Source organism: Puma concolor, chromosome B3 (genome assembly GCF_028749965.1).
Source record: "Puma concolor isolate L17-30 chromosome B3, mPumCon1.1.hap2, whole genome shotgun sequence".
Lineage (NCBI taxonomy): Eukaryota > Metazoa > Chordata > Mammalia > Carnivora > Felidae > Puma > Puma concolor.
Window position 1 is genome coordinate 45,004,558 of NC_141672.1, and position 25,796 is coordinate 45,030,353.

General features: G+C 40.7%; 1 protein-coding gene across 1 annotated transcript in view; it reads right to left on the bottom strand.

Moving 5' to 3' along the window:
* Window positions 1-4,662: 4,662 nt before the first annotated feature.
* Window positions 4,663-25,796, bottom strand: part of PELI2 (pellino E3 ubiquitin protein ligase family member 2) — a 197,092-nt gene continuing 175,958 nt past the window's right edge. Inside the window, exons 4-6 of the mRNA XM_025919632.2 lie at window positions 20,790-20,987; window positions 12,820-13,008; window positions 4,663-5,330 (exon numbers count right to left, since the gene is read on the bottom strand). Coding sequence (XP_025775417.1) covers window positions 4,764-5,330; window positions 12,820-13,008; window positions 20,790-20,987 — 954 coding nt within the window. The 3' untranslated portion in view covers window positions 4,663-4,763. The remainder of the gene's footprint in view (window positions 5,331-12,819; window positions 13,009-20,789; window positions 20,988-25,796) is intronic.

Below are 25,796 nucleotides of genomic sequence, written 5' to 3' on the forward strand. Positions count from 1 at the left end.
TGTGTATTGTGTGAGGTAGGGATCTAATGTCATCCTTTTGTATGTGGCTATCTAGTTATGCCAACTCCATTTGCTGAATACTTTTAGCACCCTTGTCAAATGGGATGTATCTACCTCACAATTGCAAGAGGTTATAGAAAAACAGCCAATTTTCTAATTCATGGAACTTAAATGTTCCAATATTTTAACTCCTGAAATAAAAGCCCATGTAAATGTGCATTTACTTTTGGGAAATGAAAAATCCATTTCCCTCAAAAATACTAAGACTCCTTAAATATCAGTGTGATGAGAAACTATCAAATACTATATCTTCTAATGATAGACCTATTACTTTAAGGCTTGAACGTTTACCCATAATCTTTACATTATTAAAAGTAAATGAAGACGGTCACAAAAGTAGCAATATGACAATGAACATGAAGGAAATTAAATTCTCCTGGAAGTTAGATTTAAGTACTGATAGAATTTTTAAAGAAAAAGCATGGATTTTCAAAATCCAACTTAAATAATGTAGTGTGTGGAATATAATACAATAAGCTCAACTATATGGGATCAACTTGGAAGTTTGAGAAACGCAAAAATCAAGTCTACTTTTGTATCATCTTTGTAGCTGTCTGGGGTTCATGAGGACATTTGATACAGAGTCTGAAGACAACAACTCACAAACATAATGAGATCCGTTTAATAATTTTTGAAGATTTTTCCTGTAAAATGGCTTGTATTTCCACAGGTTACAATAGTGAAGAAATAAACTTTTCAATTTGACATGAAATATAAAAGAACAGTTTTACAAATATATCCATAAAATTTAACTGCTTGTAACACTATACATGGTAAATAGGACCACCCCTTAACTTCTAGACTATTTAATACAGAGAAATGATCTGTCATCTCACCTAAAAAGAAATAATTTCCCTTTCATCAAGTTTACTTTTGTTTAGAAACGGTTAAGTAGGACTGGAAAAATATTTGCTTTTCCCTATCTTCCTCTAGGGCTTTTTCATGAAGGTGAAAACTTGAGAGGATATAAATTTTACTTAAAAAGAAATACTGAACCTTCTTTGTTTTACTAGTTTTGTAATGTTTACATTGTTAAAAAAAAAAAAAAATCCTGGAGTTGTCTCCTTGGCCTTGGGGTCCTAAAGAAATGATAACAGAGCTGTGTTCTATTTTCAGCCCTGGAAGAGGAACGTCATCCCCTCAGCCGATGAAGGCTAAAACTAGGGGGCTATAAGATCACCTGCCAAGGGAACGGAGCTGGATCTGGCTTAAAATCAAGGTTGTGTGGTTTGCCTATCAGGAATTCCACTGTTGCAAGGCAAAACTGCCTGAAGCTCACTAGATCGTAGTCAGCATGAACAATGCTGAAATCGCACCTCCTTTCACACAAATGCAAAGCACAGAATAGCTTTTAAAAAGTTGATCAAAATCATAGAACTGCAGCTAACAATTCTTCAACCTAGGAGGAAATTCAGGAGAAAACACACTCCCTTTAAACTTTCAAAAGTGCCCAAATAACAATACTGAGCTCTCCCAAAAGGGGTTTGAGTTTCATGTCAGCAAAAATGAAATAAAGCATGGAAGCTTGATGAAGAAGAGTTCTCGACTTTCCTAACACAGTATATGTAATAACTTAAGGTTTCCCTATTGACACTGGAAATAAATTCTAATACAATCATGCATATGCCAGGTCCTGGCATACTTCTGCATCCAGATTCATTAGTCTCCTTAATGGAGCCCATCATTTTTCCAATGGCTTTCTCCTTTCTTTAAACCCTAACCCTGAAATTCTATAACCAGTTACGTCACGTGGCTTCCCTGAGGCACAAAGGTACCAAACTCTATAATTAACTATTGAGGAATGATAAATATGCTCTCTATATAAAAAGATTTTAATTCTTTTGGGCCACAGTGGGGGGGAAAGAAAAACCCAGAAAGTTTAATACTTACTCTGCAGTGTGAACTGTAGCCCTTTTTGCAAAAAAAAAAAAAAAAAAAAAAACCAAATAAGGGAAATGTTGAGTTGCAGCATGCATGACCTGACAGCACCAATTATTAATAAAAAAATTCGACTAGAAAAATATTCAGGGTTGTATCCCATCCATTTTATTTTTTAATAGTAAACTGACAACTGAAGAAATTTACTATGGGAATACATCACCGGGGCGTCACTTCTAGTGACCTATTCACAAAAGGCATTTTGATCAGGTCAAGATCAGGATAATTCCTAGGTGTACAGCTGGGGGAGCAGGGCTCGCTCCTCAAGAGGGCAAGCAAAACAAAAACAGAAGTCATCTCTGCGAAGTTACTTTTTCTGAACTATGTTACTCTACTTTGGCGAGCTAGACTTGTATATTCTCACAAACTAAATTGCTCTCATGTCTGGAACAAACTCCTTAGTCCAAGTTATAAGCAAATCTTGCTGGAAGTGGCCAAGCTGAACCTGGCTTCTTTTCCCAGACTTGCCACCTCTCTGCGGTTCCTTAGGCAGAATGGGAGGGGATCTCACTGGGAAGTCAAAGGAGAAGGTGTGAAGAGAGAGTATGTTTCCTGTTAGCCCTTCCAAGAGCTTGGGATTTATTAGCCAAAATTTGACTTCTACTTAGGTATCTCCATTTACTAAAAGTCAAAAGGAACTTTTCACATTGGAAGATTATCTGGGGGCATGTGTTTCATGTAAAACTGCTAGACCCTGAACTGTTGTAGTCTTTGAAACGGAAGATTACAGCAGATCGTAACTTTCCGGAAATGTTTTTGATAGGAAAAATCCAGCCCTTCTAGATGCAAGGCCATTTACTTTACAAGATGCTTTTAGGGAATCCAGGCTCCTCAAACCACTTTCTAGCCAGAGAGCAAGAAAAGGGACTGTTGCCTCCTTTATCATTTTGTGGAGCCCAAAGAAGCACAAATTAAAAAGACTCTAAGAGAAAGTTAGTCATTGGAGTCTGAGGCTAAAGAAAAAGGCATGTGACACATGAATCTAGGCAATTCCAGCTGTCTGGAGATAGTTTATGACTTACCGTATCAGTAAGAGGACTGTTGTTGGATTTTTGCATCACTTAAAAATTACCAAAAATGTCTCCTCCCACACAATCACCTCCATTGAAAAGTAAAGCTTTTTTAAAACTGAGCAGCTTAACTTTTTAGATACTAGGTCAAATCACGCGGTAGCAATCAACAGTAATCCCTTTAAGGAAAAAGACATTCAAGATGTGTTAGAACAATTGAAAACAGGGCAACATATTTACCAGGAGGCAAAACATGGAAAGATGGTCAAGTGTAAATGCAGTCTATTAGAAGCCTATAAATTCTATACCTTTAGAAAGGTTAAAATGTAGCATGAATCTGCAATGGTCAATTTTAGAGGATGTTAGTATAAATAAATACTTGCTCTGTGCGGCAGCAATCTACTTCATGTCAGCCAGCTGTGGCAATCCGTCGCCTGTCCTCAAGAACCTTTACGTTCTGGTAGCAGGGATACCGTAGGTACTGAGGACAGAGAATGAGTATCTGAGAATTATTCAAAATGGAGCTAACAGAAGGGTTGGTGGTGCTCATGTGAAATTCTGATTTAATTATTCCTCAGTAAACACTCATTTGCTCTCTTGAAATCTGGAATTCCAAATTATCCCTGCAGATGTACTGCTTGGTGTTGTATATATCTAATGATCACATTTAAATTTGGTTTGATTTGCAAACATTTTCAAAACTTACAGGGCTCCATAAGCTGCAAGAGAAGGTGACAGATGGCAGTGAGGGAGTGAACAAAAGCCACTGAATCGTGGTGATACGTTGCTTTTAGGCTCTCAGAAGTTTGGCCTTTTTAAGGAAGGAAAAAAAACACCTTAGGAAACCCCAACAAGTGGTTTTAAAAAGTAAAATCTTATTTTTAATCACTCATAAATCTTGAGCAATTCAGTAAGCAAAGGAACTTGATGGTATAGTACCCAGGCCATGCTGACTGCTGCAATTAATAATCACCCTTAGTTAATGAATTTTTAAGAGTTGCTGCATTTTAATCAACCCAGCGGTTGTGGCCATACAATCAGGGACAGACCATCTTAAACAGAAGCAACAAAAGGCAGACTAAAAAGTTACGGAAATGTCTTTGAAATGCCAAGGTATTTCATGACTGAGTAGATAAAGTCATCGAATTCCACCCAACTAAAAACAAAAACACACGACAGTATATGAATATTCTTTTCCCAAAAAAAGAAAAATCTGAAAACCCCGGATTTCAAAACCGCCACCTGTGCCTAACATCTCCCCACCACCACCGCCGCCACCACAGTGGGAGCTGGTCAGATTCTAGCCTGTATCAAGTACTCCCAGGCCCTGCATGTCTTTCCATTCACACCTACACCACGCAGCATGGAAGGTCGCCCATTTAGAGCCAACTTCTGAATAAATTTCTTCTACATTTGTAAAATAGGATTTTAAAGTCTCATCCAAGTTTACAAAGGAAAACATTGTTTGAAAACTCAAGGTTCAAATAAAAGCATGGCATTTTAAATCCAATTATGACAAAGATTATGGTTTCATCAAGCAGGCTTCAATGACAATGCCGCTTTTTTGAGCATGCAACACACCCGATGCCTTAAATTCCTGGCATGTCTCGTCGCCATGTCCCCCCCCTTCCCCCCCCACCAGCCTCAGCCCCCCCTCCCCTTAATAAACAGCATTATAAAAAGGTAAAATCTAGAGTTAGTGGCAAAATCTTCACAGTAACTTGTTAATAAAGTCGTAGATGGCTGTCAAGGGCATCAGTCAACTGGACCTTGGAAAATTAATTTGATGCAGTTCTGTTCCCCAACCAGCTGGGTAGCACAGAAAGGGCAGGCAGCGTGAAATGCGTGAGTTCCATGAGGCAACGGAATCTGAGACCAGTATTTCGCAGACTTTTCTGAGCACACGTGTCCACAAGGGGTGAAAGCATGAGTTGGTGGTCCTGCGTCTACATAAAACCCTGCCTCGCAGCCGAGCCAGAGAGGCACGTAGGGGCCCACAGTCCTGCACATGGGACACTCTCTCTCATTGGCCTCTGTGTCGCTCCGGTGGCCCCAGTTGTGGTACCCGTGCACGTGGCCGCAGCTGAGGTATGCCCAGGGCTGCTTCTCCTCCACCACCTCCTTCCTGTTGATGCTGGGGAAGGCCAAGGTGTTGAGCCCCACGGGACACTGCGGCCGGGCGGCATTAATCTCCTGCCGGAGCGCCTCGATGTGTTTCTGCGTTGGAGTATGGAAAAGGCCGTCTGCTGTTCTCCAGAGAAGGGTGGCCCCGCACAGGTCAATGAGGGAGCCGTCCTGCAGGACATTGGTCTCACTCTCCACCTAGAACAAGTTTGAAAGACATGACTTTTAAAAGCAAAATTCAGCAAATCACACTAACGTTCTTTTGCTCTCAAGACAGAAATCATCTTTCAAGGAAACACAGGCAGGCAGCTTACCCCCTGCCTCCCTGAAGAACAAGACTGGGGGGTGGGGGGGGCGGGTAACCCCTTCCTGGAGCTGGTTTCCTCACTGGAACAATGGATGGAACACGGATCTGCCATACTCACAAAGCCCTAAAGAGCACACATACACCCAGCTTTACATGTTCAATTACTGTACTGTGGTTATTTAATGAACATCACATATCTTATAGAGGAAAAGTGCAACTCTAAGTCAGTAACACTGTTCTTCCTTGATCTCACACAGGACAGGAGATGTCCTACCAGTCCATGCAGTATTGACTGTGAAGATTCGCTGTGACCAGAAGTGATCCAGAAGATGCTTGTGGGCCCTGCGATAATGACTGCAGTGGTCTGGACACTGCCTGGTCACCCTCAGCTTCATACAACATACTGCCTGTCCTGCATTGCTATGGTTTGGAGAAGTGTTCGCCATTAGCCTTCATTAAAAAAAAAAAAAAAAAAGTTTTAAATGTTTATTTTTGCGAGAGAGAATACAAGTGGGGAACGGGCAGAGAGGGAGGGGGCTCTGCACTGACAGCAGCGAACCCCATGCGGGGCTTGAACTCATGAACTGTGAGATCATAACGTGAGATGCTCAACTGACTGAGCCACCCAGGCGCCCCTAGGTTTCGCTTTTAAAATGGAATGCTAGGCACCTGACGAGAAGCGGCAGACACAGCGGGCGGGAGCCCAACCAGTGCCCTCCATGTGCCTGCTGTGCTCTGAGCCCCGTGGGTAATAAAGCTTCTCTCCCGTCCTGAAGACACGTCTTTAGTGGTGGGAGGCAGACACGCTACAGCCAGGAGCCAGCGAAGGTCAGTACAGCGCTGAAATCGTTGTGCGAGGCCACATCACACAGGCTAAGAGTGTGGCCTTTGCAGCGCACGGCCTTGGGCTGCACCTTGGCTCCGTCACGCACTAGCTCCAACCTGGGGCGGTGACTTCAGCAGCCTGTGCCTAGGTTGCCCCTTCCATAAAACTGGACAAGGGGATCTTGAGGGTTGAAACAGACCAAGTTCTGAGAACTGGCATGCAGTAAGCACTGTGTACATGTTTGCTACTTTCGCTTTGATGACAGAAGGTCAGAAAGGCTTTTTGAAAAGGGTTTGCCTGGCGCGGAGATTTGAAAAAGTTGTCAGGACCCAGTGGGTGGGCTAGAAGACTCTCCAGAAAGAGGCATGCAAAGGCTCAGCAGCACGGGGCACGAGGGAGCAGCAGTTATTCCACAGGTGACCGAGCCCGGCTGGACGAGAGCCTCAGGCTGGCCTCCCGTGCCTGGAGGGCATCAACACAGAGTTTTAAGCGGCTATAAAAGAACAGATCTGCCTTTCCCAAAGGTCACTTCCAGAAGTGTGGAGGATGGGTTGGATGGGTTAAGAACACCGTGGGAGTTCTCTCTCCGGGCCGAGAGGATGGGTGCACCTCAACAAAGACAATCCATGGCAACAGCCCAGGCAGAGATACTGAACACTGAGGATTTAGCTCCTGGATTAAGAAAGACACGCTTCTGGATCTGGCTTTATTGTCTGCATGGGAGGAGGCTTTCCGGGCACAGGGAATCTAGGAGAAATGGCAGATTTGGGGGAAGGGACAGAAATTCAGTTATGGGTGTGCAGAAGCGGAGTGTCGTGTGGGTGTCTGCACAGTGATACACAGGAGGCTTGCATGACTGAAGAGCTGGCTTAGAGAAGCCAGTATGGGACTTAATGACATTGGGGTGAAGCCCCGGGAAGTGGACAAGACTGTCCAGGCAGGGTCTCAGGGAGGGCAGAGAGGCCCAGGGACAGAACCAGGGCCATCCCCAAGCAAGGCAGGGGCAAAGAACCGTGAGAAGGGCAGGCAGAGAAATTGTTTGTCATTCTCTGACTCAAAAGTCTTTGCTGGCTCTCCTCTGCCCTCAGGATCAAGCCCAAACTGAACATATATATTTATAAAAAACCTAGGAATAAACCTAACCAAATAGTACGCTGAAAACTATACAAAAACTTATGAAGGAAGTTGAGGAAGACACAAAGAAATAAAAAAACATTCCATGCTCATGGATTGGAAGAATTAATATTGTTAAAATGTCAATACTACCCAAAGCAATCTACACATTCAATGAAATCCCAGTCAGAATTGCACCAACATTCTTCTCAAAGCTAGAACAAAGCTAAGATTTGTATGGCACCACAAAAGACCCTGAATAGCCAAAGTTATGTTGAAAAAGAAAACCAAAGTGGAAGGCATCATGATCCTGGACTTTAGCCTCTACTACAAAGCTGTAATCACCAAGACAGTATGGTGTTGGCACAAGAACAGACACATAGACAAATGGAATAGAATAGAGAGCCCAGAATTGGACCCACAAATGTATGGCCATTTGACAAAGCAGGAAAACAATATCCAATGGAAAAAAGACAGTCTCTTTAGTAAATGGTACTGGGAGAACTGGACAGCAGTATGCAGAAGAATGAAACTGGACCACTTTCTCACACGATGCACAAAAATAAACTCAGAATGGACAAAAGACCTAAATGTGACACAAGAGACCATCAAAACCCTAAAGGAGAAAATAGGCAATAATCTCTTTGACCTCAGCTGCAGCAATTTCTTGCTAGACATGTCTCCCAAGGCAAGTGAAACAAAAGCAAAAATGAACTACTCATCAAGACAAAAATCTTCTGCACTGCAAAGGAAACAATCAACAAAAGTAAAAAGCAACTGGCAGAATGGGAGATATTTGCAAATGACATATTGGATAAAGGGTTAGCATCCAAAATCTATAAAGAACTTAACCAAACTCAACATCCGAAAAACAAATAATCCAGTGAAGAAATGGGCAGAAGACTGAATAGATACTTTTCCAAAGAAGACATCCAGATGGCCAACAGATGATGAGTGATGTTGAGCATCTTTTCATGTATCAGGGAAATACAAATCAAAATCACATTGAGATACCACCTCCCATTGCTCAGAGTGGCTAAAATTAACAACTCAGGACTACAGATGCTGGCGAGGGTGTGGAGAAACAGGAACCCTCTTGCACTGTTGGTGGAATACAAACTGGTGCAGCTGCTCTGGAAAACAGTGTGGAGGTTCCTCAAAACATTAAAAATAGATCTACCCTATGACCCAGCAAGCACTGCTAGGAATTTATCTAAAGATACAGGAGTGCTGATGCATAGGGGCACATGTACCCAATGTTTATAGTAGTGTTTTCAACAATAGCCAAATTATGGAAAGAGCCCAAGTATCCATCAACTGATGAATGGATAAAGAAGATGTGGTTTGTATATACAATGGAATACCACTTGGCAATGAGAAAGAATGAAATCATGCCATTTGCAGCAACATGGATGGAACTGGAAGGTGTTATGCTAAGTAAAGTAAGTCAGAGAAAGAAGACATCATATGTTTTCACTCATGTGGAACTTGAGAAACGTAACAGAAGACTATGGGGGAATGGAAGGGGGACAAATAGATTCGAACAGAGAGTGAGGCAAACCATAAGAGACTCTTAAATACAGAGAACAAACAGGGTGGATGGGGTATGGGGGAGGGGGAAATGGGTGATGGACACTGAGGAGGGCACTTGTTGGGATGAGTACTGGGTATTGTATGTAAGTGATGAATCATGGGAATCTACCCCACAAACCAAGAGCACACTGTATACACTGTATGTTAGCTAATTTGACAATAAATTATGTATTAAAAAAAATTTTGCTGCAGCTCCCTCCCCCCTCACTGCCCCCCCTCCCCAGTGCTGCATGGTCCCCTCCCCTCTCACAGCCTGGCACGAGGCTCCCTTCCTGTGCTGACCACAGGTAATTCTCAGGGACATCTTATCTAAGCATGTAACCACATCTGAAAGAATAATTCTGATGTGGTTAAGACACTGAGGTTCAGTAGTGGCCACACTGGTGAACAACCCCGTCTTTCCTTCCTACAAAGCAGTTTTTGGTAAACAACATCTTATAAATTTTGAGTCCCTGGTCTTTTATTTTCCACACATTCTTGACTCCTCCAAGGATAGAATAGGTTCCTCCTGTCCCTTCTAGTACAAGACTGTGTTCATTACATACAATATGCTAATGACTGGTTGCATTGTCTGTGACCTTCTCCAGATGGGACAACTGGAGGGCAGAGCCCTGGGCATCCTGTTCACTGCTGGGTTCCCAGCTCCTACACCTGCTTTGTCAGAACAGCTACCCAACCATGGACTGCTGTGCTGTGCAGTCCTGTTCCAATCTGCACTTTGCTCTCTCCGTGATCCGCTAAGGTATGGACCGGCACTATTCCAATTAAATGCACATGAAGCCAGGCACAGAGAGGTCAAGTCGTTGATTTGAGACTGCAGCACTCCTCACAGTGGCAATGAGCACCCAGATCTGTGACCGGACTTCAGAACCAGTGATGGAAGGAGGCTGCTCAAACAATAACCGTTATTTTTTGTGGGCTCTCTCTTAACTGTGAACAAAGCGTAGTTTTCTCCAGACTACAGTGTGTAGGAGGGAGCATGGTAAAGACACCCCTGGGCAGAGGCATAGGTTCATCAGATATTTGTTTCTCAAATTCCACAAAAAGAAAAAAAAGAAAAAAAAAAAGGCAAGGAGAAAGCCCAAGGAATCGACACTTACCTTTCAGAAGTAAGACAGTTAAAACTGATCAGTTAGCTAAGTTTAGGGTAGACAATTCAAATCCCCACCCACTAGTTACAAGTTGAGTATCAACTTTTTAAATCCCTGGTTATCTGTAAGTGGGAATGACAACACTGATCCCATGAGGTTGCTCTGAGTAATGCCTAAGAGAGACTTAATATGAAGCACTTCATAAAGCCTGCACGGAACACTATGGTTATTTTCAGATCACCTAAAATTAGGTAAGCAAATGAACTTTGCTGAATTTACTAAATTTTACAGAGCCAATATAGTTTAATAGATCTATATATCTAGTAGAGATCTAGTAGATATCTAGTACACTCACACCTAATAGAGCAATATTATCACTATTGATAAGACTATTGATAGAAAGTTATCAACTAGGTAAAGGAATAGGATACAGTTCAAAGCCTATTCACCTATTTATTTGGGGTGGGGGGTTAAGCTCCTGAAAGGGCATCTCCCCCCACATTTAATTGGTTGTGGTGATCAAGGACAAAGCTGGTGTGATGAGAAACCAAGGAAGTTGTTAACACTGGCACATTAAATGCCAAGCAGGATATTAACACAGAACCTTCTACCAGCACTAGTTCCACACTGAAAGCAGGAGGCACCTGCTACTTTTATAATGTTCTGGATTTTTCGCAGATCACTTTATTCTCCACAGTTTTGTGTTCAACTGAAAATGGAGAGTACCGTCAGAGACTGTTCTCTAAATCGAATCTCCTGATAGAAACTTTACATCAATACAACAGCCACATGCACAGAAGGAGTCATAAACTGAAACATAAGCTGGAAGAATCAGTGGGTTTTCACCTCAAACTGTTCCCCTGGTTAATCAGAGGGGGTTGCAGGGGAGGATGGGTCCTTTGATCCCCACAGTGCAAAGTTAGACTGATGGAAACTCAGAAACCTTTACTGTAGGCCAAGCCAGTCATACACTATCAAACAGTACAGCACAATGTTGGGCAGATCTAAGGGTCTCCTGTAGGGACTAACTTTGAAAATAGTCTAGATTTAGTACAGCTCGTGAATATAAGCTATTTTTGGAGTGGTTTCTTTTCAGTAGCACTGCCACCTTCTCTGGCACACACAGCCTGAGCTGGGTCACTGCACAATCACTAGAGTAGGCAAGAAACCCATCCTATAAATGTGCCCTTGAAGACAGATGTGCCCTACGCGGACTCTGACATATGCTCTGTATTTCCTAGGGAAGCAAACGCTCTGGTGTCAAGCACCTCGGGTGAGAGCCAGGTGATGCTCCCCACAAGCTGATACCTAGTGGAGGCCTGGAGTCTAGACCCTCAGTCAGGGAGGACTGAGTTTCAATCCCATCTGCTGCCTTCTAACTCTGGTACCCTTCACAATAATTAACCTCCCTATGCCGTACTTTCCTCATCCATAAGATGGGCACGATCCCACTTTGAATAAAGTTGCTCAGATGTGATGAGTTACAGTCTCTGAAATGTTAATGTAGTGCCTGCCCCCAGCAACCATTTACTAACTTCTACTGTGGCCATTATAATGACTGATAACCAGTTCAGCCAACATAGGTCAGTTTTTGTATAAAGTTATCCAATGATCAGAAACAAAGTTATCTGGAAGACCTGCTTTCACATTCTGTGCCCTAGTCTCTTGAAAAGTGTTTAAACAGAGATTACTGTATTTGCTTTGGGCTCTCTTAGAAAATGCTTCTCATATTTACTCAGCCAGGATGTTCTAATACTGGCTTTACTGTAAAATGCAGAAGCTGTACTTGTAGCTCAGTAATGATGTAAAATAGAAATAAAAGTAACAATTCCCTACAAACTAACATCTAGTAGAGACTAGCCAACCAGGCTAGTGAAATAGCATCCCTGCCATCTTCTTTTTCCGTTTTAGTAATACTTGGTTGTCATCTTGCTGAAAAATGCTAGATGACTCTTAATGTTTTCTAGGGAGGTGTTCTGAATCAAATATTTGTTCTCTCATATTCTGGCTTCTACCTAACAATTAATTAAAGGCACTGGAGTAGAAAGTTTACTTAGAAACTTCCGGCACTGTGTCCCACAGGCGTGGTAAGATCAGAAACCCAAAGCTTCCCATTTAAGGGTTTAACAATTATTCTCCATAGAAGAAAGGGTTAAAAAAACCAACTGCTTTAGGTCATTTGGGATAAGTAGTGATATTTATAGGAAAATATTAACATGTCAGATCAATACCCTCTATGAATTATTTCAAGTAAAAAGTTTTATGATTTTGGTGAATTATATAGGGAACTATGTATTAATTTCTTACTGTGAACTCAAAGGAAAAAAGCTAACTGAATTCTCTTTTAGTTCCAGGAAGTCTAGTAAATACTTCTGTAATTCATAATTTTCACTAATTAATCTTGGACAGCTCAGCATTTTTCCAAATTAGTAAAGTTTTACACTAAAAATAAGTTTATCTTTCTTTATCGAATTTAAGCAGAATTCTGCGGTGAAGCATATAATGAAAGATATGCTATTAAGGTAGGCGAGGAACAAAAAGGTAATTTTCTTCTACTATGGGAAAAGCTTAATCATTGAAGGAAATAAGCCTTTTTCCCTAGCACTTTCAGGGGCCTGTGGAATTCTCATTTTCCTGGGTCAATGGAACACAGCCCTGGTACCCCTACAAAGGTTCTGAATTTCAGGGGAGAAAAACGACACTCCTTAGGCTGGGCTTTTGCAGGTCGGTGCATTTTCCAGAGTGAAGACCACTCACCAGCTTTCCCCTCTGCTGGGCCGACCTGGTTTCTCGCAAGGTGTACACGTCTCCACATACAGAGATCTCACGCCAGACCCCAGGCTGGGACTCCTCAGTGAAGCCCCCTCGTGGATGCATCACCAGGACGCCATTTGTAGTGAGCCCGTCCATGTGGCCATCGGGGTTTTTCCATTTTGCTGCCTTTTCCTGGAGAGCATACCACAGAACAGAAAAAGCATGCTAAGATTATGTTCAAAATGAAGGGATTCCAGAATCTTTTAAAAATATCCAGTACGGGCAGAAGGAAGGAAAGTGATGAATTTTCATTTTCTATTTAAAGCTAATAATCAGAAGGATAAAATATGCAATTATTCTGATAACATGAAAGTGCTAAAATGTATGAATGATTTATCACTGGATATACATTATATTCATCTTGGGAGCTTAAAAAAAAAAAAAAAAAAACAAAAAACAAAAAACAAAAAGGACCTGAGGCCCGGACCCTTCCCTCAGAGATTCTTTTCTTTTTAAAAAAATTTTTTTTTAACCTTTATTTTTGAGACAGAGAGAGATACAGCATGAACGGGGAGGGGCAGAGAGAGAGGGAAACACAGAATCGGAAGCAGGCTCCAGGCTCCGAGCCATCAGCCCAGAGCCCGACGCGGGGCTCGAACTCGCAGACCGCGAGATCGTGACCTGAGCCGAAGTCGGACGCTTAACCGACTGAGCCACCCAGGCGCCCCTCAGAGATTCTTTTCTACCCACTGCCCTCACGCCTGGGAGAGTCCAGGAATCTAGACACGTTCTTCAGTTCTATTTGTGCAATCCTTTCGCCTCTTATCTGCCAGCACTTTACATGCAATTATTACCTGGGAAGTATACAGAAGAAAGAGGAAAAAACATACAAAAATTTTAAGACTGTTAGTCTGACAAGTTGTGGCTAGTATCTCTTCATAAATGTCAATGTTTGGATCCTCAAAGATGGAATGTAAAGAGCGCCTGATACGATGGCAGGACCAACACTCCTGGATGCTTGTGCCACAGTGACTTCTCTCCTCTTTCTTGGTGACAGAGATAGCTGTTGCAAACATGACTCAGGAGTAAATTCTGAGTTGGATAACCCTCTTGCCAGGGACTGAGCTCTGGCCAATGAGACATAAGAGGGTTTTTAAGAGCCTTCCTGGTAAAGATCCTTTGTTCTAAAAAGTAAAGGGAAAACAGTCTCCCAGTGGCATGGGTCATTCCATTTTCCTTGCCCCTCAGATGTACAACTAATCAGACATCTGTAACCAAAAAAGAGCATGGCTGTACAGCATCCAGGTCACCTGAAAGAGATCAATACATCTATGCCCGGAAAGTGGGTGCATTGAAACACAGAGGCGGCAGCGGAGAGGAGTTGCTGGGGAGCCAGAAGGCAGCAAAGGCAGTGGCTGGTGGGCAGGCAGGAGGATAGCGTAACCTTTCTGAAAAAGGAGGTGGAGGGTGAAGGAGGTAAGTGGGGGTCTGCCCCGTGCATGTTCTGTAGCTGGAAGGACCGAATGTTGTCTCCAAGGAAAGACTGCAGTGAGTGGGAGAAGGGAAATAGGCAAAAAGAATTTCAGGGAAGGGTCTCCCGCTCTTTGCCCCAGGGTTCTGGCTCATGGACTTCTGGGACTCGTTTCATCCGCATCCCAAGTTGAGGATCCCCCTTCCAGGCTGTGGGCACATCAAAGCCCCAAGAGCTAAGTACACACCTTCTCCAACTCTGCGGCACCCCCATTCCTTTTCCCTTGGTGGCCACTCCCAATCTTAGGAGGAAGTCAGCTCCTACCCCCAAGAGAAAACAAAAATTTGTGCTATGGCACCACCTTCTGGGAAGGGAAAAGAAGGTTCCCAGGTACCAACTTGAACTGTTAGAACCAAAGTAAACAGAACCTTGCCTAAATAGGGTGTTCCTTACTTCAAATGTGAGGACAGAGTCACTTTTAATCAAATACCATTAAAAATCATAGTAATACAGTACTACAAAAAGAAAATGACAATTTTCCAACAAATGAACCCAAAGACATGGAATACCACAATCTAACTGATAAAGAATTCAAAACAGCTGTTATGAAGAAATTTAATGAGCTACAAGAAAACTCAGAAAGGCAATACAATGACCTCAGAAATAAAATTAACAAACAGAAGGAATACTTTGCCAAAGACGCCAAAATTGTAAAAAAAGAACCAAACAAATTTTGGGCTTGAAGAACTCAATGAATGACATGAAGAATGCATTAGAATGCACTGGAAATAGAGCAGATCAGATGGAAGAGAGAATTAGCAAGTTGGAAGGCTGGAATAGAGAAATGCTTCAGATGGAAGAGGAGAGAGAACTAAGATTTAAAGGAAGTGAAGAAACACTATGAAAGCTAGCAAACTCCATTACAAAAGCCCATATATGAATAATGAATTTTCTAGAAGAAGAGAGGGAGAAAAGGACAGGCAGCATATTTAAAGAAATAATTCCTGAGAACTTCCAAAAGTTGGGGAAAGAACTGGATATACAAAGTCCATTAAGCTAACAGAACACCTTATTAACTCAATGCAAGATCTTCTCTAAGACACATTATATTAAAACTATTAAAAGTCAGTGATAAAATTAAAATTTTTAAAAATATTTATTTTTGAGAGAGACAGAGACAGAATGTGAATGGGTTAGGGTCAGAGAGAGAGGAAGACACAGAATTGGAAGCTGGCTCCAGGCTCCTCACTGTCAGCACAGAGCCTGACGTGGGGCTCGAACTCAAGAGCTGTGAGATCATAACCTGAGCTGAAGTTGGATGCTCGACTGAGCCACCCAGGTGCCCCCAATGATAAAATTTTAAAGGCAGCTGGAGGGGGGGGGGGTAGGAAGAAAAAAAAAAAAAAAGACAGTAACCTACAAAGTAATCTCCAGCAGGCTATCAAACTTCTCAGATAAAAACTGCCAGCCAAGAAAATTCCACCCAGAAAAGTTATGCTTCAGATATGAAGGAGAATTAAAAGCTTTCCCAGACAAACAAAAGCAGAGGGCGTTCACCACCACTAGACCTGCCTTACAAGAAGTGTTCAAATGAGATTTTCAAGCTGGAATGAAAAGACAGAAATACACAAAACTCTGATTAAGGTGTTAGTCAGAATTATAAAACTGTAACTATTTATAGTAGTATATTAACTCCCAATTATAGCATAAAGGTTAACATTAAAAATACCTATAATAAATAATAAAAATAAATACAGCTACTACAACTTGGTAACCAAATCACAGCATAAAAAGAGATCATCTGTGACATCAAAAATATAAAAGGAAAAAAGTAAAAGGACAGAATCTTCATAGGCAACTGAAGATAAATTGCCATCAGCAGAAAAAGGACTGTTTTATCTGTGAGATGTTTTATGTAAACCTCATGATAACCACAAAACAAAAATTTAGAAGAGAGACACAAAACACTAAAAAAAAGAGTGGGAGACTGAACGAAAAGCACCATGGAAAACCACCAAGGTATAAAGGTAGGTAGAAACAGAAGGAAAAAGAACAATGGAGAGACAAGATAACCAGCAGGCAAAAGAGAAAATGGCAGTAATAAGTATCAACAATCACACTAAATGTATCAACATATCAACAATCACACTAAATGTAAATGTACTGACTCACCAAAAGGCATATAGTGGCAGTTGGATCTAAAAAAACCCACAAAATACAAAAAACAAAAACCTCCTGCCCTACAGGAGATTCATCTCAGCTTTAAAAAAAAAAATTTAATATGAAATTGTCAAATTGGTTTCTATACAACACCCAGTGCTCATCCCAACAGGTGGCTTCCTCAATGCCCATCACCCACTTTCTGCTCCCTCCCACCCCCCATCAACCCTCAGTTTATTCTCAGTTTTTAAGAGTCTCCTATGGTTTGGCTCAAAATTAAAGGATGGAAGATGATATTCCAAGCAAACAGAATACAAAAGAAGGCAGCTATAGCCATATAGCCATACTTATATCAGACAAAATAGATTTAAAGCCAAAAAGGGTAATAAGAGACAAAGTCATTACATAATCACAAAGGGATCAAGAAAGTACATCAAGAAAATATAATAATTATATGTATGTATGGAGATTATATGTATGTAATGTGTGTGTGTGTGTATGTATATACACACACACATCCCCAACATCCAAGTACCAAATTATATTAAGCAAATAATAACAAATCTAAAAGAGAAATATACAATGTAATAATTGTAGGGGACTTCAATACCTCACTATCAACAATGGATAGATTTTTCAGACAGAAAATGAAGAAGGAAACACTGGAATTAAACCACACTTTAGAACAAGGACTTGACAGACATCTACAGAACATCTTATCCCACAGAATATATTTTTCTCAGGTGCATTAGAATGGTCTCCAGGAGAGATATGATAGGCCACAAAACAAATTTTTGCAAGTTTAAGAAGACTGAAATCATATCAACTATCCTCCCTGACTACAATGGTATGAAAGTAGAAAGTTACAATGAGAGGAAACTGAGAAGATCTACAAATAATGTGGAAACTTAACAACCACTGGATCAAAGAAGAAATCAAAAGGGGAAAAATTATCTTGAGACAATTGAAAATGAAAACACAATATAACAAATATTGTGGGATACAGCAAAAGCAGTTCTGAGAAGTTTATAGCAATAAATATGTATATGCGAAATTAGAAAGGTCTTGAACAACCTAACTTTACACTTCAAGGAACTAGAAAAAGAAAAACACAAAAACAGCAAGCTCAAAGTTAGCAGAAGAAAGGACATATGGATCCAAGGAAAATAAATCAAATAGAGACCAGAAAAACAACAGAAGAGATCAACAAAACTAAGAGCTGGTTCTTTGAAAAGAGAAACAAAATTGACAAACCTTTAGCTAAACTCAGTAAAAAGAGAGAAGACTCAAAATTAGAAATAAAAGAGGAGATATTATACCTGATATTACAGACATACAGAGAATCATGAAAGACTGCTAGAACGTAGAAGAAATGGATACATTTCCAGAAACACACATCCTAGCAAGACTGAATCAGGAAGACTCAGAAAATGGGTAAAGAGATTGAATGAGTGTTAAAAAAAAAAAAAAAAAAAAAAATCCCAAGAAAATTCCACCACCAGATGGCTTCAACTAGGGAATGCTACCAAACATTTAAAGAAGAATTACTACCAATCCTCCTCAAACTGTTCCAAAATATTGAGAATGAAGGAACATTTCCAAACTCATTCTATGAAGCCAGCCTTACATTGATAACAAAACCAGATAAGGATACCACAAGAAAATTATAGACCAATGTCCCTGATAAATGTAGATGCAAAAATTCTCAACAAAATATGAACAAATCAAATTCCAGAACACATTAAAAGGATTAGACACCATGACCAAGTGGAATTTACCCGAGATGCGAGGTTCAACAGATGCAAATTAATAAACGTAACACATCACATCAATAAAATGAAAGGTAAAAATCACACGATCAATTCAACAGACACAGAAAACTATTTAACAAAATACAACATCCCTTCAGAATAAAAACCCTTAACAGGTTGGCTACAGAAGGAACATACCTCAACAGGCCGTATATGACAAACCTACGGCTAAACATCATACTCAAGGGGGAAAAACTGAAAGTGTATCCTCTAAGGTTGGAAACAAGACAAGGATGCCCACTCTTACCATTTCTGTTCAATACAGTACCAGACGTCCTGGCCAGCGCAATCAGGCAAGATAAAGAAATAAATGGCATACAAACTAGAAAGAAAGTAAAACTGTCACTATTTGCTGATGATATGATCTTATTTATTGACAATCACAAGCAATCTGTCAAAAAGCTGTTGGAATTAATGATTTCAGTAGTGTCGGGACACCAACATACAGAAGTAAGTTGCATTCCTTTACACAAATAATGAAGCATCTAAAAAAGACAAAAAGAAAACTATCCCATTTGCAACAGCATCAAAAACAAAATACTTAGGAACAAATTTAATCAGGGAAGTGAAGGATCTATATACGATGAAAAGTACAAAACGTTGTACTGAGCTTTGCCGAAAGAAATTGAAGACACAAACGGAAAGCACCCCATGTTTATGAATCAGAAGAATAATGTTAAAATGGCCATACCACCCAAATCCATCTACAGAGTCAATGCAATCCCCATCAAAATATTAAAGGAATTCTTCACAGAAATAGAAGCAATAATCCTAAACTCTGTGTGCAACCACAGAAGACCCCAAATAGTCAAAAAATTAAAAACAGAACTACCATATGATCCAGCATTTCCACTTGTAGGCACATACCCACAGGAAATGAAAACAGGATTTCAATGAGATATATGCACTCCCATGTTTATCTCATTATTCCCAACAGCCATTATTGGAAACCACCCCAACGCCCATCAATGAATGAATGGATAAAAAAAGACACTGTACATATACACAGTAAAATATTATTTACCCATGAGAAAGGAGGATATCCTTCCATTTGCAACAACACAGATGGACCCTGAGCGCATTATGCTAAGCAAGCCAGAGAAAATAAGTACTATAGGATATCATTTATAGGTGGAATCTAAAAAACTTAAGCCTATGCAAAACAGAGCAAAGTGGTTACCAGGGATGGATGGGGGCAGAGGGACCTGGAGAGAGTGGTAAGATTGATGGTGTTTATTGGGTACAACTTGTAATGAGCAGCAAATTAGCCATTGAGATTTAAGGCACCATAATATGAATATAGACCATATTACTGTACTATAGTTGTGAATGTGGTAAATATTGCTACATCAGCAAGTATTTTACAACATACAAATGTATCAAAGTAACAGGACTGCACCCCTTACATTTACACAATGGTACATGTCAAATTTATTCAACTACAAAAAGTAAGTAACAAAACAATAAAAAGGGATAAGGATAGAAACTGCCTGTGCCCGCCTCTTCTTCAGCTACAAGTTGTTATGTGGAGGGACGTACGGAGTGCAGGAGCCATCCCTCAGCCCTAAGGCTGCCTGAGGAACCCTGATTTGCGCAGGGAGGGAGGGGCAAGACAGAACCAACGTGGTTCCCTGGATGTCACAGAACCACTGAAGCAATCAACCCTGGAACTGTCTTCCCTGGCACTCCTTGTTACATGAAATAATACATTTTTATTATTGTTTAGGCCATTCCGAATGGTTTTTGTCCTCGCAAAAACATCCTGAATAAAAAAACCCCAAAACTATATTAAAACTGAACATTCACCAAAACTTCTGGGTTTGATTTACATGGAAGCCTTATGAAGCCAGAGAAGCCTTATGAAGCCTTAATCTGTTTTGTTCTCTGCAATATCACATCTATAACACGTGACCGGGAGCACAGCCAATACCCAATGACATTTTTTGAATGAATGAACGTCACTTTTTCCTTTGAACCCTATTTATGTACATTTGACCATTATTTTTCCCTCTGAAATCACCTCCCTTAAATCTACTAAGAATACATTAAGAACAATGTTAATATACATTTTTTAAAAAGTAATTACTGTACATATTATAATACAGCAAGTGGAACAAGTATCAAGGAACTTCATTACTTTCAGATTTTTTTTTTTTTTTCAAGGTTTATTTATTTTTGGGACAGAGAGAGACAGAGCATGAACGGGGGAGGGGCAGAGAGAGAGGGAGACACAGAATCGGAAACAGGTTCCAGGCTCTGAGCCATCAGCCCAGAGCCCGACGCGGGGCTCGAACTCACGGACCGGGAGATCGTGACCTGGCTGAAGTCGGACGCTTAACCGACTGCGCCACCCAGGCGCCCCACTTTCAGATTTTTAATAACAGCCTCACAAAACTCCACCATCTGAAAACCAAAATCTCCAAATGTAACTAGAGGCGTCGTGTCAAGCAGATTTTTGGCCACAATTAACTGTTATAGCTGATAATAATGGGTGTTATTCTTGAAACAATGGGCTTAGTCATAGTACTTACTCCAAGAAATATGTTTTTGGAAGAGTCGAATCCGGCTGCGAATATCCGTGCTGTGTAAGGTTCGCTCCTGTCGCAGACGATCCTGCAGGCAAACCTGGATATGGTGCTTTGTGTAATCTGGGCCTCATCATTGTTCTGACTGCCCGAAATTGTGTCTGTAACAACGAAGTCGATAGGGCTTTCTGTTGATCTGCCCACCTAAATAAATCAAACGCACTCATGACTCATTTTGAAAAGGATGTCACCATATTTTGTTCACATGGAATGAGTGTTCAGGATCCTTTTAACGTTTATTATCTCTGCTCTGAGGGTAAGAATTTAATGAAAAAAAAATGTAGTTCTGTTCCTTTTCTTGTTTAAGTGAGATATTATAGTAACCGATCATCAGATTTTAAATATTAAGAGAAAAGCTAAATTTTTTATCTGGGAGAAAAACATGAAGTCTTGCCCCCCAACAGATTGTATTTCTTGGACCAGGTAAAAATATTATTCTAATAGAGAATTATTCTCTCCCTCACCCCCTCTGCCCCTCTATTTCTAGCTGGAAAAAAAACAAGATTTTAAAGAAAGCCAAGAAACAAAGGAACTGTTGCCCAGCCACAGGGATTGTTTTCCCTACGTAAATCCAGTGACTCATGGCGTGGGGCAAGAATAGCCCTAACCCAGACATAGACTAAATGCCTGTTGCCATACTCTCTGTAAATGAGAATGATGTAAAGGGCTATACAAGTCAGCCCAAAGTTTGGGATGTAGTCAAGTGAAATATTTAAAAGCTGGTCTTAACATTTCAATTTTGGATTAAAAAAAAAAATCTCTCTTGGGAAAGTCTGAAAGAGTTGCCAATAATATTATGTTGACTTATTTTCCTTGGTAAATTTAAATGCTTCAGAAAGAATAGATTTCATTAGGAAGATCTTACAGTTCTAGAAAAGGTTTTCATATTCAATAAATCCAAATAAGGGAGGCACTGCTCTGTCCTGGAAACTGGGAAGAGTTAAGTACTTGTTTACAAATAAAAAAATTCTCAAGGGGTGCCTGGGTGGCTCAGTTGGTTAAGTGTCTGACTTTGGCTCAGGTCATGATCTCACTGTTCGTGAGTTCAAGCCCCACACTGGGCTCTGTGCTGACAGCTCGGTGCCTGGAGCCTGCTTCAGATTCTGTGTCTCCCTTTTCTCTCTGCCTCTCCCCCACTCGTGCTCTCTCTCTCTCAAGAATAAACTTTAAAAAAATTTTTCAAAAATCCTCAAGACAAAATATTAAAATGTTCACGTAATGCTGTTCTATGCATCTCTTAACTAGTAAAAAGTGATAAATGTTCTATATATGCCAAAGTGACTTTTTAAATTAAAATCATTTATATGTAAATAAATCATTTCTCACTAAAATATGATATTAATGTTCTCTCCTAACACTAGTGACTTTGATTCAGAAGCTGACAAGGGGAGGGACACATGGAACTCCCAGATGTGCACACATAAGCCCCCCTAAAAGTCAATTTCCCAGGTATTTTTATCGTGATCTCAAAATTCTATCTAACACATAAGATGTATTTTTCATCCAAATGAATAAAAGTAAAAAAAAAAAATTACCTTGCATCATTTAGCTCTGTTGGCTTCCTGGAAAATTATTATTGTATTTCTTTTGTAAATCTCACATATTTTTATGCACAGACTATCTCTATTAAGCCAACAGACAGCATTCATCTATTTTCTGTCTCTCTCTCTCTCTCTTTTTTTTTTTTTTTACAACACTTAATTTCTTGTCCTAATGAAATGTGCCTGGCATAAACGAAACCTCTGGTTTCACTAAAACTCATCAACTTGAATAGATGCATATTGCCTGAATATATGCATTTCAGGTTTAGAAAATATATAACTTGTTTAAAATGCAACATAAAACCTAAATTAAGAGATATTATAAAACCTTACCATAGAATTCATCTTTCTAAAGTTGAGAGTCTTCCCTCTGCTAGATTCATTTAAAAGCTGGGTGTATAACTTAGAAGCTCTGATTCAGACTGCTCTCTTTCTTTGAGCCTTTTTTTTTTTTCTTTTTATAAAAGCTATTCTCTTAGCGACTTTCAAGGATACAATACAGTATTATTAACTATAATCACCATGCTGTACACTCGATCCCCAGAACCTATTCATCTTACAGCTGGAAGTTTGTACTATGTGACCAACTTCTCCCTCTTTCCCGCACCCCCTCAGCCCCTGGTAACTACCATTCTAGTCTCTGCCTCCATGGTTTTTTTTTTTTTTTTTTTTTTTAGATTCCACATATAATTGATATCATACAGTATTTACCTTTGATCTATTTCACTTAAAAAAATTTTTTTTAATTAGAAAAGTAACAAATACTTATTGCAAAATATTCTACAAATACAGAAAAGTATAAACAAGAAAATAAAGGCTACTCTAAACTCAGGAATAAACTTGTACTGTCCAACGAATAACCTTGTCCAATGAAGCTGGGGAGTGAAATGGGGTGAGTTCTACAATTGCCTGGAGCTCTCACAAAGACACGGTCTCTGACATCGTTTCTGTTACCTCCATGAAGAGGGCAACGGCTCTTCAAGCTCTGTTGTAAGCTCAAAGCTAAAGCCATGCTCTAGTAGAATGTCACAGGCTTGTCACACACAAAGATTACACTCTTCCGTAAAGGCCACTGTGATTTCATCCCAATATATTAATGTCTTGATGAATTAACTGAAATGGACTGTAAAACATGACATTTCAACTGGAACATACCGTTACAATCAATTATTTCAAGTCATGATACTTATCTGACTGGTCATGTTTGATTTGTTTATCAATTCACTCCCACTTAAATCTAACCTATAGGGTGCCAGTAAAATTTTATACTTTCGGATACATGTTGCTTTTGCCAGGAAAAAAAAAAACAAAACTCTAAGCCACTTTCCTACTGAAAACTCACCCCGTGCGCAAAACTTGGAACCCATCCTTTTGAATACTGGATCAACTCTACGTTATCTTAAGGGGAGTCATGTAGACAAGCCAAGATGTTCCTGAATTTCACCTGATAATCATACAGTGCTGATACTCATAGAGTAACCACAGGGAGAATTTTACTGATACCACAGACATGGCATCGTTCAGCATTTTTTTAAATTTTATATATTTTAGAAAGGTTTGGGTTTGCCTGGTTGTCAGTCGAAGTCAGTACAGGTAAGATGGCATTGAAGAACTTGGAAGGGCCTCCCTCACCTTTCCTGGACCAACGCTACCCATATCCCTGTATCTGTAACCTTATTTTCTGATGTCCCTCCTATGACAAGGATGGAATGTTGCTGCTTCTATCCAAGACCAATCTCTTTACTGATGTGGGCGTCTCCATATTCTTCCCAAGGATTTTGCTCCTGATATTGTCCCCTCTCTCTCCTGAATCTTCAATTTCTCTCTTTATACTAGATCTTGCCATCAGCTACCAAACACATTGTGAAGCTTCTCCAACTCTGTGACTCTCTGGGGGTAAAAGGACCAATTTTTTTTTTAAACAGCAACTTGTCACTGATACTTTTTAAAAGTACAATAAAAATGAGTATTAGGAAAATGATCATCTGCTTGGGTGTTTCAGGTACTATAAAAGGTGCTGTAATGGTTTCCAAAGTCCTCTCCATGTCCTACTCTGCTCATTCTGTACCATTAACAGACGCTTGGATGCTCAGCTGAGCACACTTTGAGTAGCACTGTTCTAGATTAGTCTCTCTCATCTTTAAAAACACATTCCTTCCAGGGCACCTGGATGGCTCAGTTGGTTAAGCGTCCGACTTCAGCTCAGGTCAAGATCTCACCGTTTGTGGGTCCCAGTCCCGCATCGGGCTCTGTGCTGACAGGTTGGAGCCTGGAGCCTGCTTCGGATTCTGTGTCTCTGTCTCTCTCTCTGTCCCTCCCTCACTTGCATTCTCTCTCTTAAAAATAAATACACATTGGGGCGCCTGGGTGGCTCAGTCGGTTGGGCTTCCGACTTCAGCTCAGGTCACGATCTCGAGGTCCGTGAGTTTGAGCCCCGCGTCGGGCTCTGGGCTGATGGCTCAGAGCCTGGAGCCTGCTTCCGGTTCTGTGTCTCCCTCTCTCTCTCTGCCCCTCCCCCGTTCACGCTCTGTCTCTGTCTCAAAAATAAACAAACATTAAAATAAATAAACATTAACAAAAATTAAAAAACAAAACACATTCGTTCCCCTGCAAGCAGCCTTTAACCTATGGCCCCATCTCTCCAGTTCAGTTAGAGGCAATACTTCCTGAAAAACCTGTCACTAGTTACCACCCTCCCATGTCCTGACTCCTCCCTCACTCAACTTCTCTCAACCCACCTGTGGAGTTCCTACCCCAGGGCAGTACTGATCACACTACTGCAGAGCTCAGCCAGCACATCCTGGCACATCTGTACCTGGTATTAGAATAATGCAGCCCGGGGTGCTTTGATAGCTCAGTTGGTTAAGCGGTCGATGCTTGGTTTCAGTTGAGGTCATGCTGTTGTGGTTCGTGAGACTGAGCCCCCCTGTGTTGGGCTCTGCACGGAGTGTGGAGCCTGCTTGGGATTCTCTCTCTCCCTCTGCCCCTCCCCGGCTCCCTCGAGTGCCCTTTCTCTCAAAATAAGTAAATAAAAAAAGAAAGAATAAGGAAACCCTACAGGCTAGTTGGTAAATCATCCCCTTCCCTTCTCTTTCTCTTCTCTCCCTAGGTAATCTCGTTAAATCCTACTATTAGCCAAAAGTCCTGATCTTTACCAGAGCTTCAGACTATCATGCCCAATCTCCACTTCGGAATCTAATAAGCATCTCGAAATGTAACATGTTCTAAACAGAGCCTGGATTCTTCTTCAATCCCTAGATGCCCTGCCAAGGACTGGTATCCAATTTGCTCAAGCTGAAACTCAGTATCAAAATATTATCCTTGATTGTTTACCTTCCTTCGCAGCCACCTGTCAACACTGCCTCCAAACACAGCTTCCGTCCTTTCATTTCTCCCACCTTAGTTCCAGTTA